The sequence below is a fragment of the Mastacembelus armatus genome, chromosome 2 (genome assembly GCF_900324485.2).
Source record: "Mastacembelus armatus chromosome 2, fMasArm1.2, whole genome shotgun sequence".
NCBI lineage: Eukaryota > Metazoa > Chordata > Actinopteri > Synbranchiformes > Mastacembelidae > Mastacembelus > Mastacembelus armatus.
In genome coordinates, this window is record NC_046634.1 from 2,126,191 (window position 1) to 2,143,340 (window position 17,150).

Sequence of the window (17,150 nt, forward strand, 5' to 3'; positions counted from 1 at the left end):
GACACTGGATGTGTCTTTGTCCTTTGTCTAAGCGCTGACATTTAACTCGAAGCCAGCACGATCGTCTTCACCACGAGGCTGATTTCTGATGCCGGGCGCATACAAATGCACTCATCACACACACACACACACACACACCTGCATACACAAACACACTCAATTCCCTATTTAGGCAAGCATCTCATTTATCAACCAGACTTCCTATATTTTATTTTACCACCATAATTAAAGCGCTGACTTATTTTACGCTTCACAATTAACAGCAGAATCACAAGCCCCTCGTTTCAACACCGACTGGATTTTTCTGACTTTATCTTTATTAGTTTGCAGCAACAAATATTTCACTTTCAACCACTATCGATCATGTATTGACGTTTATAACACAGTAACCTTCTTGGCTAACGACACACGAACCACAAGGCATGGAATAAAAAGTCCATGAACCCAGCAGCAGAGTGTCTCAGTGAATCATCACTCAGGCCTGTAGTCCCTCTCGGCTCTACAGGTAACTTTTAGCATTTTAAATGGAGACTGTAGGAAAATGGTTAAAATTGTCTTCCTGTGTATCATTTGGAATAAAAAGCTAAGTAGCGTCACAATGAATGGGATCACTGGGGTGACACAAATCTGCCGCTGATTATTAGTCACACTTCGGGTTACATTTGCAACACTGAAGTGGATTCGGTGTGTTTACATTAGTGGCCATATGTTTTGAGACCAGTTAAACACCATTCATCCTTTCTCCTCAGCTAACCCACACACACACACACACACACACACACACACGCACACACACAACAGCATTTTCTTGGTCTGTTGCACACAATTCCTCCTACAAGGCTCTTCCATCACAACTCCCTAATACCCATACAACAGTTTGGCAGAGCAGTGGGGGAGCGGCGGGCACAACTCATATCCTTCCCCACTTTCCCCTCTCCCGGGCAGGGTGATGATCTGTAAAGAGAATCATTAAGACGCAATTTGTGACTGCGGCACACACACACACACACACACACACACACACATCGCCTGGAGAAGGCTATCCATCACCAGCAGGCCCCTCATTCCTCACTGTGAAAAAGATGCAGAGGCTTGCTGCTGCTCTCACTGACCTCTGACCTCCAAGATGCATGCGCCTAAACACGACGGCACAAGCACAGCGAGCAACAACCGGTGTTCCAGTGGTGACTGTGTCCACCACACCCAAACAACTAACACCAACCAACAGCAGTCGCTTTGTGGCGGTTTTGCATCTGGCCTCTTCCTCCATTATGAAAGTCATAAAAGCTTTTACTTTATTCAGAAATACAGCTACATAATTAAACTTTATGCATTAATATATTTTCTGCTTTGTGCTTGTTGACCCTCCCTTCTCACAATAACTGCAGCCCCCACCCAAATAATGAGCAGCTGTTGGAGTCGTGCTATTGAAGCGGTTGGCAGAGAGGTGCAGGTGTTAAGGGGCAGCGCTCTCTCCTCTGCTCGTCTTTGATGAAGGGTTCTTCTGCTGGAAATGTAATTCCTCCATCCTCCTGGATGTTTTCATTGTACTCGAGAATTTCCCCTAACAACGCCCAGTGCTGGAGCTCGGCAACCTCTTCCACTACGTTCCTATGGTAACAACCCAGTATATGTATGTGTGTGTGTGTGTGTGTGTCTGGGAGATGAGTGATTGTCTGTGTTTGTGTATGGCTTATTTTTACATAATGAATCAATTATCAAGGCTGTGGGGTGAGCTCATTTGAATAATCACAGACAAAAAAAAAAAAAAAAAAAAAAAAAGCTCTGCACAAAACATGATTTTGTTAAGTATCTTCACACATATACAGATCAGTGCTTTCCCAGGAGAAGGTGCAACACTGAATGTATGTGTGTGTGCATGTGTGTGTGTGTGTGCGTGTGTGTGTGGGGGGGGGGGGCGGCGGCACACACACCATCCAACTGACATCATTCTCCTGCCAAAACCCTCAGTCCATAATTGCTTCACTGAGCAGGGCTATGACAAGCTACAGTGACTTTATTTTTAAGCAGTTCACCATGTGTGAGGAAGAGTCATGTCGCCCCCTAGTGTCCACGGCTGGGCCATGACTGATAACAGCAAAACTAAGAAACATCACAGCCCAGCACAGTACTGAGGCAGGACAGGGTGACTTTATTTATGACTTAAAACAACACAAACATCTATTTATGTTTTACTGTCTGTATCTTTACGTTCTCTACTGCCATGAAACCGACTTTAGTCTCTTAACAAAAACCTTGAAGAAAATAATATATTGCCAACAGACATGACATAAAGTTTTGAAAAAAAAAAAAAGTTTTGTGTACTGAAATTTCCACTGCTGGACAGGAGAACAGAAATCCATCATTATGTGAGACAGGTTGGCCTGTGTCATTTATGTCTACGGCACGGTTTGGATTTAGAGCTGCTGTTTAAAGGCCTAATTATTAATCCAGGCATAAACAAAAGGAATGCTGGTCTTATAAAGCACATATACAGAACAACTGCACCACGCTGTGGCCACTGATAAAAGTACATCCATTAATTTTTAACTACTGTAATTATCTATTACCTGACCTTAGTCTTTCATTCACACTCACGCAGAACAGGCAGGTAGACACATATGGGCCGACGACTTTGATACACAAATCCTCACGCATGTAAAGAACATCATCATATATGATATTCACATCTTTGCAGATCTTATCCAGTTTCTGTCTCTGAGACTGGTCCCCCTTGTGATAATCAATCTGTTGAACTCTTAAGATCTTCAGCCACTGCTCCTCCAAACGCTTCAGGTTTTCCAAGGCCTGCTGGATCCCTGAGGCCGCCTTCGAGGACTGCTTCGCAGTCAGACATATCCGCACGAGGTCGTTTTGTTCGACATACTCGGACACATCGAAGCCTCTCAAGCACCTGTCAAACTCCTTCTTGTCAAACCTTTGAATGTATTTTAATATATATGTGTCAATCCAGGTGCACTCAGAGTCAGGAACTGGCAGACAGACGGCAGATGGGTCGTCTGTAGCCTCAGTGTCACACTCAGAGGATATCAAGGCATCTTTAAATCTGATTTTTAGCTGTTTTGATGTGTCTGCTGAGCTGCTCCGATGTGATTTCCTAACATGGTCAGTCCTGCTGTAGTGAGAACCTAAATGATTCCATGTTCTGGTGTTTGTTGCTGAAATCCTGTCTGGTCTAGCGTGTTCCGGTGTAAAATGGTCTATTGCTGGCTGTTTTGCTGATATTTTCTCTGCAGGGACCAGGTCTCGGTCAGCTGAAGATGATCTAATCCCTGCATTGATCTCCCCCCTGAACACTGGCGTGGGGCTGGCTTTTGCTCGCTCAGGTCTACGGTCTGTGGACCAAGCATTCATCTCCTTCTCTATGTCAGTGTCTGTGCCATAAAGCCTCCCCATTGTTTGCCAGTTTTTAGTTAGTGCAGTTGAGAGGAGGCGTTTGACTTCACCTGCCTCACTTATTTTACGCAGCGGCATCAATAAGCTGTTTGCGCCTTCTGCTTCCCGCTTAGCTTGGGAACCACTGCAGCCTGCCAACTCAGGACGAGATATTAGCCTTGGATTAAGACGAGATTCTCTCAGTTTGACGGCAGCAGTCGGGGCTGTGGATTTAAGCTGGCTGGCCCTGTGGACGAGGTCCTCTCTCAGGGCCTTGATGGCACTGAAAGGTCCCTGGATGGTGGCTTTTCTCTGGTGGAGCAAAGGCTGGAAATGCACTGACCTGTGAGTTGACTGCAGACTCTGAATGAGCGATACTTGATCACTGCCGAAAACGGAGAGGTCTAACGTAGCGCTGAGGACGTACAAAAACACCTGCACAGGAACACATTGGAATCAGTGTCTTGACTGTAAATACTCTGGACTAGAGATGCTTTTGGTGGCCGTGCTTACGTCTCTGGTGAAGGGGAACACAGTGAGACGGTAGTCTTCAGGAAACCTTCTGTCCATCATCACCTGCTGCTCTTTTCCCACCACTCTCTTCGCATCTGCCAAGAGTTTGTATTTGTTTAGCTGTGGTCAAAGCCTGACTCCACCCCTCATGTGCTGGTCTGCTGCTGACTTCTTTATTATATATATATATTTATTACAGTATGTGATGTGATAATGACATTTGAGTCACAGATCCAACAAGTATTAGATTTTCAAATAATCATCTAAACCCTCCATCTGTTATTGCATTTGCAGGTGTCTTATATTTTGAGGCTGCAAAGGCCCAGCAGACAGTTTTCATCTTTCTGGAAATAAAGAGGACTTGTTTCATGCCTTTGTAAAGGCTTCATTGATGACCCCCTGACTCAATGTGCACTGGTGAGGTATGAGGAGCAAGCAGGGGCCGGTGATACGGAAGTCGGTTTTAGTTTTCAGCCACTTTTGGAGCCTGGCGTATAAAAAGACGTCTAGTTTTAGCATGAACACGAAGAGGACACAGGCCAGTTCTAGACTAGTCTACCGTGACCCTGCTTCACTTACCTTCCGCTTTGTCAAAAGTGACAAACGCGACTCCCTTCATGTTAGTGGGGTATGTGACGACCTCCACGTCCCCTCCGCGGCTCCTCTTGGGGCTTTGGAAATGTATGGTCAGCTTGTCGATCATCCTGCTCACGGGCAACACGTCGATCACCCCGGACACCACCACGGTCCTGCTTTCGTCCCAGGAACCGCTCTCCATGTCGGCTGCGCACCGTCAAAAACCTCAAAACCACCGGGACGGACAAACAAACGCGCGCTTCTCCTCCACGCAACAAACACACTCCCCGTCCGTTGCCATACACACAGTTTTACACTTTCACTTTCACTTTGTCACTTCTTCTGTGCAGTAACAGCATTTGTCCACTGGGTGTCGCTGTTTCTCCACACAGAGCTGAGAGCGTTCACCGACAATGGCTCATTTATGCAGCTGGAAATGAGGCTACTAAAGCAGAGCAAATATCTCTGCAATGCCCTGAAGGCAGAGATGCAAACTCCATGGCAACGATTTCCAACGAGCTGCCTCATCTGTCGCTTTTTTTTTTTTGGTCCCCCCCCCCCCCCCCCTCCCAAATATCTCAATAAACCCTCATTTTGCTGACTGGAGTACAGCACAGCTTATACCCTGGAAAAAGCTCCATCAAAAATGTGTGGTGCAAACATTTATTAGTGAAAACAAAAAAAAACAAAAAAAAAAAAGAAAAAGCTACACCAGACACAGAACACACACGCAAATCCAAAAAAAAAAAACTTGACTGCATTTTTCTTGTGCATATAAACATTTTAATTAAATATAAAAGAAAAATGGCCTGGCCGAGTGCAACAAACAGGAACAAGGGGTTAAAAGAAAATCCAGGCTCTGTCTGATACCAATCAAATCTCCATCTTGATCATCACTTCAGTGCAAATGCAACATTCACTGTGTATAAAAGTGACTTTAAATAATTCAGGTAGTATATCTATTATTCAGTGTTTATGATTGTATGGGCTCACATGGTACAGGTGCTGCTGTGTGTTACCATTGGGAACATGTACAAGGGAACAAACTCATTCTTGTGTATCCAACGAGACAAAACACGCTGCTTGGTTTTTATGAGTCAGTGACTGGGATCAAGACACTTCTCAGCTGAGTTACTGATCAAAGGTAAATGAAATAAAACACTTGATCTGATACGAACGCGCGATTTCTATATGACAGTATGGTCAAATTCTCAAAGGTGGGCGCAGAAACAGTCTTGAAGCAGAAACAAGAGTATCATGTGCATGTTTTGTTCACTTGTGGTGCTCACAGTCATACGCCTGTTAATAAAATAGCCACAGTGGAGACACTAACACATCTTAACTTGGAACTAAATCCCCAAACTCTCCAAACACTTTCACGTCTGAACAGCAAACTTGATTTTTTTTTTTTTTAAACGATAGAGGGGGTCTCTAGTTGAGCTCAGCAGCCACGGACGCATTTTACAAACTCGACCAAACTGGCAGGTTGGCGCTCAGTTCCTGCTCAGACCTGTAGGCCAGGAGGGAGGAAAAAAAAAAAAAAAGTAAAACAAAATAAAAATAGACATTCACTCTTCAAACATTTGATACTGTTTTGGATTTGGACAGAGTCTGGGAGGTGGTCCAGACTGAGGCAGCAGAGGCAGGTGGTCAGATGTGCGTTCATGTGGCGCTCCTGGGATGCACCAAGATCTTAGCAGCTATGAGCCAGCTTTGTCCGACTCACACAGCTCCCCTTTGTGTCTGGTGCTAGTTCGGAGTTTAAAGGAGGCCCGGGGGCCGCTGTGGTGGAGCGTGGTGCTCGGAGCAGCGTATCTGGAGGGGAGCATGGCAAAGACAGAGTATGATGAGGCCAGGTCCCTGCCGGGAGCGTCTCTGGTTGTGCTGCACAGCCGGGGCTGATGGTCTGACAGCCGCTGGATCAATTCGCCCCCTTTGCAGAGCTCCGCCAGGAGGTGGTGGGAGTCTGTACAGCTGATCCCCTCCGGAGGATCTGTCACTTCCCGGACCTGACTGCTCACTGCAGACACACAGACAACGCTGTGAGCAGTGGAGCCAGTAAATAAAACAACTGTCATGGGTGAAGAGAAAAATCAGATCTGGGCCGTCAGGAGGCTTCAATAAACTGCTGCTGTCAGCTTTAAAGTTAAAAGGTGGAAGGATGGTCAGGCCTGCCGCAGTCTGCTCCAGCAATTATAGAAAAACCTCAGCTGAATTTAGTTCGTGCCGTTTTGAACGCACTGCTGTCAAGCCTATCAATAAGTTTGCTTTTCTGCACTCCTCTAAAAAGTGACACGGGGCTGCATATGAGCCCACTCCTCGATGATTAGTGTGAATGTTGACAAAAGCAATAATGCAAATAAAAAAAAAATCTCAGCCAGTGCAAAAAATATGATGTGATATTTGAAGTAATCAGCACATTTCTGTCGGCACGAATACCGTCGGGGCTGCAGGTTCCACTGGCAGGTGTGGATTCTGCCCCGTCTGTAATTTATTCTGCTTACAATCACAAAGATGCCTTTTCCACAGCAACAGAGCACAGCAGGCACATTCTGACACAATCAAAACCTGATGTTATTTCAGTTAATCTGCTAAATAGACGACACAGCAGCCGCTTTATCGGGCGATGCATCCTAACGCGAGATTCTCTTTCTGATTGACATCTAGAAAACCGTCGCTCTGGCTGCGTGTTTTCAGTAACTGGTTAACAGCTAAATTTGCCAGATTAACATTTAGTGCTGCTTTCTATAGAGCAGGTCAAATCACAAGTCAGGCTGCGCGGTACAGTAAAAAAAAAAAAAAAAAAAAAAAAAAAATGCTGTTAAATCGAGGTTCACTAAGCTCAAGCCTCCCTCTGGACATCCAATTACCTGCTTCACCTACACTGAGATCTGAAGACAGAGGTTTTCTGCTGGCCTTCCTCCCAGGACCACTACGCCAAACCCCCAGTGGACCCTACGGAGACAGAGAGGATAACAATCAGGTTGATTTGTGGAAGGCATGGACTGAGTTTCTTGGGGAGTTTGCAGACTTGAAAAGTAACACACCAACACAGAAAGTGACTGTGTCAATTTTATAATCTGCGAGATTATAAAAGAACTTTTATTAGTGACAAACTAATGTGTGCCTGTGTGCCTGACCTGGTGTTTGGCCACCATGTGGGCAGTGGGGATCAGCGGAGGTCTGATTGAAGGTTTGTACTGCAGAGGCTGGCCCAGTAGAGAGTAGTGTGCTTCACCTACCAAAACCAACGAGCAAAACACAGAGTTACTGAAAACTCCAACATCTCTTTACCACTGGGATGTATGTGTGTGTGTGTGTGTGTGTGTGTGTGTGTGTGTGTGAGAGACACGTGTGGCCCATGTGTCTCTGACCTTGTCCACTGTGGCAGAAGGATGCAGGCAGCTGCGGGTGGTGGTGGGTTATGACAGGGATGGGCGTGATGCCTGATGGGAGGCCCTTGACGGTGGACAGCTGGCCTGGCGAGGGAGTGAGTGCCGGAGACGAGGGCAGGCTGCTCTACACACAACACACCAAGGGCGCATCGAGAGAAAACAGGGGGAAAAAAAAAAAAAAAAAACATTCATTCAAAAAAAAAAAAAAAAAAACACCTTGGCTATATCTTCTTTTCACAAAGTCATTTCGTGGTTCAAGTTGTTGCTTTAATGTACCATTCCATCCACATTTGTCCCCCTAATGTACCATTACACCCTAATGCTAAGGACTATTTTCTCCTCATTTTCAGGTTACAGCAGCGTTGACTTAATTTGCAGAGCCTATTTACTACAACATTTAACCTGCCTGGAGCTGCAGGGAGGCCGGTTTTGGCTAAAGGGGACAATTCTCACGTCACTGTCAGCCTCACTAAATTGGCTTTCAAATTGCTTTTTTGTGACCGTCGTAACTTTCTGACACATACTGTAGTGTCCTAGGTGGCAAAAATTACCTGAGCTGACTTGTAATTTAATTTCAAATTATTTGGGAATTGCTTGTTGTCAAGTCCAAACCTCTGGGCCACTGAGCTAATTAAATGTTTTCAAAACCAACCTCCAATAAGGTTGTTAAAAGGTTATAAACACCAGACACGTCATTTTGTAGAACCAACTTTTTAAGCATCGTCTGAAAAGCTGCACCGTTTCTGTGCAAGTGTCTCCTCCAAGCTCAATGCGCTCGGGCAGCGTTTGTACCTGGGTGTTGTCTAGGGGCAGGGGGAGCTCAGCAGGCCTGTGGCTACGCTGGTGCTCCGGGCCCAGGTGTTTGTGGCTGGGTTGTTTCCGCTGGCAGGGGGAGGGGGCCCGGGGCTGCTGGCAGGGGGGCGCTGTCATTTGCAGCATCACCATGCCACTGCCGGGGGCCGGGGGTAACAACCCTGCATGCGCACAAATAAAAATAAAAAGACAAAAGCTGTTAAGAGTGTTGGTTCACAAGAGGCAAAGCAGGGCAGGCAGACGCAGGGAAAGACTTAATACTGCTGATTCCAATTTAATCCGTCACAGAAACTCATCACTAAAGTCCTGAGTAAACTGACTTTTTTCAGCACTTCTGTTCAGCTACACACCTCATCAGTGAAAACACCGCTCTCACACCGTTATCCGCCAAACAATTAGGTTGTAAATGCCTTTATTATAAGGCCACATCTGTAGTGGCAATAACAGAATCCATTTCCTTTTCCTGCTAAACCCTCTGTGATGATCCAATTATCTAATTACTTTCTGACACGTGACGAGACTTTAAAAAAAAAAAAAAAAAAAACACACACACACAAACAAACACAGGTTGAGATGCAACCTCGTGCTCTATGAACTCAAAACACAGAATATATTTCCATCTAATTAATTTCTGTTTACACATTAAGTGGAAATCATACTGCAAACTCTGCACGGCCCCTGACGCGCTGTTGATTTATGAAATAATACCTAATAACAGTAACAAGGACAATGGATATTTGGACTTAATCTGCAGATTAGTCCTGGCCCTGGCCCACCCAATTAAAAATGTTTACTGGTGACGCTGTAGGTAAGGCCGCGGTGAGACCTTCATCTGTCCTCATTACTGACAGTCTGGAAATGATGGCTCCCTACACTGCTCTCCCATAATAATCAAGAGATGAAAAATAAAGGTCATTAGTAAGGAGCCCCACCTGGGCCTCTGGACAGCTATTCTGCGATCCATGAAAACCTGGCTTATAATAAGGAAAAAAAAAAAACAAAAAAACAAAACAAAAAAGTAAAAACAGTCGATTTAAATTGTGGTCTTTCTCAGTCACTTTGCAAAATTTCATCTACGTATCTCCCACCAGCACTATTGCCTGGACTATACTGCTATGAGCCTTTGATTGTGGATGCATATATATTTAAAAGTAGAATGAAGTGAAATCAAGTGTAATTGTCTTTTGACTCACATCTTATCAGAGATCAGGGGCATAAACACACAGAGACGACAAACTCTTCCATCCATGGGACAAAATGAGGGTTTGCATGTAAACTACATATTAAAAGAAACACATGCGTTTTATAAAAACACCTAAATACCCACTCTTTTTTTCAAAATGTTCCGCCTCAACCTCATATTTTCTAGTTTGTTCTGAAAAATAACATCAAACTGAATATTTGGAGAACATATATAATGGTTCTTTGGTGAACTGCAGGTAGTTTTTCCTGCTCTCACGGGTACAGTCTTTGCTGTAACTGTGATGAATGAAAGAGAGAATCATTATTTAGTAGTAGGACCAGTTGGGAAACAAAGAATATCATTAGCAGTAATAGTAGATATGCTCATGTCAAAGCATGTGATAATCTGTCCCAATGCAATCAGTGAATGATAACTCACACTGTGGAGATGCCAACAACTTCATCCGAGGAGTCGTGAAATCAATGATTTCTTACTTTAATTTTTTTTTTTTTTTTTTTTGCACAGTGCGAAACAAACAATGAAGGAGTTATTGTTGATGCAACATTCGCAGCGGTCGACCTGCTACTTGTTTAATCTCCGTCCAACTCCGGAGAAAAAGGTGGATGTGCAAATCACTTTCACTTATCCAACCTCCAGGGAGTCGTCATCGCCACGCCTCACTGTTTTTCATTTTGAAAATCTGGCGTGTAAATCTAATCACGCTTCTGATGCATACACAGTGGAAAAGTAAACCCAGGGAAGATTATTTCATTATGAAGAGCGGGTCGTGGCTATGAAGGAATATATTCTGCACTTATTGACACTAAGGGATGGGGGAAAAGTAAGGAACACTGGAGCTCTGGCAGTGATGGGGAATATCCAGGGTGACTATAGTCAGAGCCAGAAGTGAATGTTCGTACTTTACTGATGTTCCTGTAGAGCTGCATGTGTCTGACTCGAGACTCTGACTGGTCAGTGAGTCGGCTCCGATGGGTGAGCGTACCTGCGTACTGCTGGCCTGGGTGCTGCTGGGAGACACACGGGGGCGAGGTCTGAGGAAATTGGAGCTGCTCCATCATCGGGGTGGGCAGAAAACTCACTGTTGAGCTGTGAAAGGACACACACAAAAACTGCCTTACACTGAAATAAAGTCAATCTTGTGTATATAAGTGTTTTTTTAAACTGTTGGTCAGCAAGAAATGAAACACAGCATTGATGTGGACAAGCCTGTAAATACTCTATATCAACTAAATGTTGCCGTATTTGTCAACTTAAATGCTTCTGGCATGAAGAAAAAATCTAACATGATCCCCCTTTTAAATAATCAGAAAATCTTAAAAATCACTTCTAAACCTGCGCAGATATAATTCTGCAGTAGCTCCGAGATCCTAACGCTGCAGAGCTGAGGTATCAGATTTAAAATTCAGCAGTAAGTCCATCTGCAAAGTAGGCGCTCTGCTCTGTGAGGAACCCCCCCCCCCCCCCCGCCCTGTGGGGACTCACATACAGCTGGTGAAAAAAGATGGGCTGCAGGTGGACAGTCGGTCCTCGTGGGAGAACAGCGAGTGGCTCGAACGCTGCCGCATAAATCATTCCCACACTCCCTGCCCTACTAAAGCAGCCTCATTTTACAGCTGGGACAATGAGAACGTGACCTCTCTTTGCATGTATGTGTGTGTGTGTGTGTGTGTGTGTATCTTTGCATTGTTCTTCTGCAGGTGACGGTGTGACATGGCTGCTACACGTCTGGTGTTTATGTATATGCGGGAACACAGTGGTCCCAGCAGTGCCTCACTCACCAGCATCCAGATTGATAGGGTCCATGGAGGTAGAAACTAATTACATGTTTTGCTTACTGTGAACTAGTTCTATCAATCAGCTATAATGAGAGAGAGCACGGCGCTCCACCCTGCTCCGCACAAGCAGAGTGGAGAGGAAAATGACTACAGCTAGTCGAGAGGGCGTCAGACTCGACATTCATCAGCCTGATGCAAACCCAGTTCACCAAAAGCATCGTGGTAATAACTTCATTTTTCTCTCCCTGCGGTGAACACACATGACCTTGGCTCAGAGGTGCTTCGGGGGATTCACTCATCAGGCCTGTCGGGTCTATAAATAAGAGGCACCTTCAGGAGTGAGGAACAGCGTCAAGCGGCAAGTGCAAATCGGTTTCTGGGACGAAGCGTGTGCACGGCCGAGCTGAAAGTTCCACTCTAAACCTGATTAAAGCAACTTCAGCTTTTAAAAATCTGTCAAAACTACAAGATGCACAGAAAATCAGAGCATGACACACTGATGTGCGTCGATTCTGGAGCACAAAGCTGAACCAGAAAACATAATTAACTCTTCTTAACAGCTGTGTCAGGCCTTTATTCTCATTATTAACTGCATCGGTATTAAATGGGTTACTAACAATATAAAGTTAATACAAATCACTAACATGAAATATCACCTCAGACTAATTATGCCAATGTATCACAGTACCAATTTGTAACTGCTGCAAAGGATAGCACAACTGAACAACAACAGCTTCTGCAATAACAACTGGATTGTTAACCGCTCTGTTAAACCCTGAATCCGATGTGAACCAGTTTTGCGTTCACACAGGACACCGCTGAAGCTGAAGGAGAAAACAGGTACTGTAACACGTGAAGGGCGTCAGTGATAAAGCTATGGTCGTACCTCATGGTGGTGTGCTGGTTAGGGGGGAGCAGGCTGTAGCAGGGCTGCATGCCAGCAACAGCCACTGCTCCCTGTCCTGGCTGGCAGGACACAAACACTGGCTGCTGGTACGTCTGTTGCGGCAGAGAAACCTGCTGCAGGGAGGAAAAAAAAAAAAAAAAGTAAATCAAGCAAATAAAATGGAAAACTGGCTTTGCTGTCTAATTCCAGCACACTGACACAATTGTTAGTCCGTTTGTGATGTTCTCTAATCGCATAAAATACAGATACTCATTCTCTTTTATGTGTAACAAGAAATAAAATCGTTCACTTATACAGCTTCAGTGGAAGTGCTTTCTCTGTGACACTGACTGCCAAAAACTGTTTTTTAGCGAGCACGCCAGTTTTGTGTTGCTTATTAGTCATGTCAAACTCCACTGCATCAAAGTTGTGTCTTTTCCTTCATCTTAGGGACAAACAAGTCAACACTCGTGTTTTTGTTCTCAAGAACAGCAAATTTCAATTCGTAACTAAATGAACTGGAGCCTTTTTTTTTTTTTTTTTTTAATTTTTAGCCTGGTGTTATTAATCTATCTGACACTCATGGGGAAAGCTCATAGACGCATCTATGATACTACCTGATAAGATTGCATTGGAGGGTACTGGACCATCATGCCTTGCATCTGGTTGCCCATATTGCTTTGCTGGTTGCCAGTGAGAGCGAGGTTGGATGTTGGCTGCATGCCCACCACGGTCTGGTAGCTGGACGCTGGGTTTGGCATCACGGCTTGGTGCACTGAGGTGAAATGAGAAAAGGCACAACGCTGTGACAGAATGAAAAGAGACTCCTGATAGGGACACGATGACAATAACAAGATTATTATTCATGAGTCACATGCAACAAGCGACTTTCACAGCAAAAGCACCAAGGAAAGGGCTTGGCTATCAAGATTAAAACGGGTCAATATTTGAATGATTTTATTGTGAAAGTCGCTTGTTAAAACAATCACAATAAAGAAATACTGAGAAGGAGAACAAGAGGACAAGCAGTAGATTGAAAGATTGTGGAAGTCGGGGACCGGCTTGGGGAGTTGAGCTGTTACAGCCAAGCAGGTTTCAGGCAGTCGGAATAAATGAGAAAGTCAATATATTTGATTTAGCCTGTGGTGGCCTGAACCTGCAACCTGCCACCCCTCTGCCTGAGTAAATAAATAAATAAATAAATAAAATAAAACACCCTTTTCCACTTCAATGAGTGATTAAGTTCAGGGGGTAAACAGAAAATGGGATCACATTTCTACAGTACTTGTTAAAACCCCATTTGGAGCGTCACAAAAGACAAAGTCACACAGAGACGGCCATTTTCCAAAATGCCTAAAATGGTGGTGCTTATTCCTAGTCAGTGGTCTGTGTGTGTGTTTGTGTGTTGGGAGAGAGGGGGTATCAGACACTTAAATGTCAAGGTGACAAAAAGAGACATTTGAAAATACTATCCCCTGTGACACCCACAGGAGAGGACGTCCTTTGTGAAGGTGTCTTTACAGGCTGCCGCCCTGGGAGAGAAGCTACAACTAGACAATGAAAGTGCTCCGCGAGGAACCGAGGGGCGAGGACTATTTTTATCCACCCTCGTCTCCCACCTTCACTCGCAAACCAAGCATGAAATGACCCTAATATCAAACGCACACAATTTTATTCCATTCCAGCAGGCAGCAGATGAGGGGACGGGTTTTACTCCTTGACTTCAAAAAAATTCCTTCAGAGGCCGATAATGACCAACTGTCCGGACGTCACTGATCATTCTGTTTTCGAAGGATGACAGTTTTGAGCAGCTCGGGGGATTAAACTCCTCCTGTGAGGACAGAACAAGAGCAATTTTAAAAGGGAGTTCCTGCTTTGCGTTCGCACACGGTCGACGGCCGGTTTTTACAGCCGCCTCCTCGTCGTCGTGATTACCGGCCCCCTGTGCTAGTGCTGACTGTCCTGCCACGGCGTCGTTACAGTACTGCATGTCTTACAGGTGAGCAGTGAAGGGCTGAAAAAGAGACCGGTTCACTGTGAGATTCATAGAGACCTCTCAGACAGCGTCCCGGCCCCGCATCCCGCCTCTCAGAATCATTCCGTTCGTGAATAAACACATGGCTAAGACTGACTGAAGGTGTAATCATTTAAGCTCTACGTACAAGTGCCAAATAAATTTGGTGGAAACTTTCTTGTAATAAATAGGAAGGAAGACAAATCCTTTGAGCCCTTCATATTATAACATACTTTCCCAGAATGACCAGGACTGAAGCAGATGCCCGGTGGTGGTGGTGGTGATGCAAGTAAAAGGAAACACAGGTTTCTCTGTGCACACCAACTGGGCAGTCAAGAGAATTTCTTCTAATAACTTATTTAATATGTGCAACCCGTGCTGCACAGCCTCACCTTTAGTTTTATATGTATTTTTCCTGAATTATGGTAAAAACATAAGGGAATTGAGGTGCTGCAGTCATTTTTTTGTGTTTCCCTGTGAAATAATTGCTGTCCTTTGCCTTTGTAGGTCAGCGTCATTTGTCCGCTGTCTATTCCCCGGGTCCCCAGCAGGGAAGCTGCATTTGCAGCCTTACAGATGACAGAATAGTGCTGCAGTCACTTACAGAGACGTGTGCACGCATGGCTGTACAAGTTATAACTGTAGCAAGACTACAGTTAATATGTGTGTGTGTGTGAGCTAAGAGAGAGGGCTGAGAGGGAGCTAACAATCTCAAGTCCTGTGGTGAGCGGAGAAAAAAAACAAAAAAAAACAACAGGAACAGAATAATCAAGTGGATGACTCCCGGGGAGGCATCTGAACTCGCAAAAACAAACAAACAGAGAAAAGGAAGGGAGAAATATGTGTCCTTCACTAGAGCTGTCGGACTGCGGCTTGCAGAGCTCCCTCGTGGAGAAACAAACATGAAAAACAACAAAAGCTACCTAAGAGCCATAAGTGGGAAGTTTACTAAGTCTATTGATATAACAGGCTGAGCTCTGCTCTTGACAACAGCAGACCTAGAAACTCACATCAGTTACTGTGGCTTTTATTCATTAAACAGCCTTTGATTTGTCTTTACATCATTAAGGTGTAGCTTTGGTTTTATCACAGAGGCCAGAGAAAATGGAGGAAAATGAAAAACGGACTAATTGGGACATAAAACCCTTCTTTAAATGAGCATGCTTGTACCTTGCTGCTGGGGCAGGTTTTGGCTCTGAGGGCAGTTATAGGGCAGCGGGTTGACGGGGGTCCGGTAGTGCTGCTGCTGCTGGTTGGAGCAATGAGGGTGGTGGGCAGAAGAGCAGTAACATGTGGACATCTGGAAGAGACGCAGAACACAAACTGAGGGACTGTATGACACATGGACTGTCGAGTTCATTTCACAGCAACAGGAGAAAAGAAGGAGTAGTCATGAAGCTGATTTCACTGCAGCACAAATTACAACCTTTTTAAAAACCTATATACAGCCAGTATTGACACTGTATTAGGTGCGCTGCTGACCTGCTGGACAGGGGGCTGGATGTACGTGTGCTGCTGGAACAGCTGCTGGTTCAGGGTGGAGCCAGGAAAAGCAGCAGAGCCCGGGCTGGTGCTGTGATATGCGTGGCTTTGCCCCGAGGTCGGCAGCGGCACGGGCTGGCCCTGCAGCACCCCCGGGTGCCCTCCTGATGGACCTGCCACCATGTAGCCAGCGATCTGCTGCGGAGGAGCTCCCTGCAGTACCACAGGGGAGGGGTGGTGGTGGTGGTGGTACACAGTCGGATAGTGGCGGTGGTCTGCGGCTGAAGCGCCGCTGTCGCTGGGCGGCTGCTGGGCCAGGGTCATGTGACTGAACTGCGCGTTGAGGGCATCAGGCTGGACAGATAATTCAGTGTTAAATTTATGACACGGCAAATGAAACGCAACAGTAGATGTGGATATATAGAACACAAGGACAATGATGATCAGACCACGGGTCACAGTGTTTCACTCATTAAATCTACTCATAATATGGATTATTACAGTTCAACCACCAGGGACACTGAGTTGATTTATAAGCTAAAGTGCTAAATCAAAATCAAATTGACTTTCAGTTCCAGAGAGTAAATCTGCCCCCTGGTCTGCAGAGACGAGCGGACTCTCGAGTGACGTGTTTATCTGTACCACCAGTGCAGTGCAGTCCACGGCGTTTCTGACATGTTGTTGGAAAAGTTGTGTTTTTAGCCATGGTTTATTCAGCGCTAACATCTGGTGATGAATGAATTATTAATGGAACTTTCCACAGGCATAATTAGTCACAGAGGCATGTCTTTCAGTAAAACCGGGTCAGAAATGAGGTTAAGTGAATGCATGGTCTATATATGTGGGTAATGGCTCCTACTGGATTTAGATACACCTTTCCACCAATGGACTAGTTAATTGGGGGAATAATAATAAGGTCTGTGTTGAAGTTTGGAAAGGTGAGAGGATGTCATGCTTGATTTTTGATCCCATTAAGAAGACCTTGTTAAGCCAGATCACCAGTAACGCACAGTCAAGACAAAAACCATGAACTACAGTGAATGTGGATACTGAACTCTGCCTGCTGAATTTACACTTTACAGACCCAACATTTTTC

At 45.0% G+C, this 17,150-nt stretch overlaps 2 protein-coding genes across 11 annotated transcripts in view; both read right to left on the bottom strand.

Annotated features, from left to right (window-relative positions):
• Positions 1-283: 283 nt before the first annotated feature.
• Positions 284-4,782, bottom strand: LOC113127293 (RNA-binding protein 43). 2 transcript variants are annotated; one of them, XM_026301748.1, is made up of 4 exons: positions 4,489-4,782; positions 3,910-4,004; positions 3,740-3,831; positions 284-954 (listed from the first exon to the last, which is right to left on the bottom strand). In XM_026301748.1, exons 1-4 carry the CDS (start codon positions 4,685-4,687, stop codon positions 849-851), a joined length of 492 nt encoding a protein of 163 aa, XP_026157533.1. In that variant the 5' UTR covers positions 4,688-4,782; the 3' UTR covers positions 284-848. The 2 variants fall into 2 exon arrangements, with proteins under 2 accessions (XP_026157533.1, XP_026157532.1); XM_026301747.1 differs by lacking the exon at positions 284-954 and having other exon boundaries at positions 2,351-3,831.
• A 463-nt stretch (positions 4,783-5,245) lies between these two features.
• Positions 5,246-17,150, bottom strand: part of r3hdm1 (R3H domain containing 1) — a 39,091-nt gene continuing 27,186 nt past the window's right edge. For 5 of the 9 annotated variants that reach the window (XM_026301260.2, XM_026301259.2, XM_026301262.2 and 2 more), the window contains 10 exons: positions 16,055-16,408; positions 15,743-15,872; positions 13,176-13,333; positions 12,559-12,692; positions 10,880-10,983; positions 8,673-8,854; positions 7,860-8,004; positions 7,626-7,723; positions 7,356-7,440; positions 5,246-6,505 (listed from right to left, as the gene is read on the bottom strand). In XM_026301260.2, coding sequence (XP_026157045.1) covers positions 6,186-6,505; positions 7,356-7,440; positions 7,626-7,723; positions 7,860-8,004; positions 8,673-8,854; positions 10,880-10,983; positions 12,559-12,692; positions 13,176-13,333; positions 15,743-15,872; positions 16,055-16,408 — 1,710 coding nt within the window. In that variant the 3' untranslated portion in view covers positions 5,246-6,185. Of the gene's footprint in view, positions 6,506-7,355; positions 7,441-7,625; positions 7,724-7,859; positions 8,005-8,672; positions 8,855-10,879; positions 10,984-12,558; positions 12,693-13,175; positions 13,334-15,742; positions 15,873-16,054; positions 16,409-17,150 lie in introns of those variants that run through there. The other 4 variants (XM_026301258.2, XM_026301257.1, XM_026301263.2 and 1 more) reach the window with 4 other exon arrangements.

What these genes read in the sequence shown, in the direction of transcription:
- LOC113127293 (XM_026301747.1), bottom strand. Translation starts at nt 4,687, where the DNA reads ATGGAGAGCGGTTCCTGGGACGAAAGCAGGACCGTGGTGGTGTCCGGG. An exon ending in CACTTTTGACAAAGCGGAAG is followed by an intron (nt 4,005 to 4,488) that starts GTAAGTGAAGCA and finishes AACTCTTGGCAG; the next exon opens with ATGCGAAGAGAGTGGTGGGA. An exon ending in TGTTCCCCTTCACCAGAGAC is followed by an intron (nt 3,832 to 3,909) that starts GTAAGCACGGCC and finishes GTTCCTGTGCAG; the next exon opens with GTGTTTTTGTACGTCCTCAG.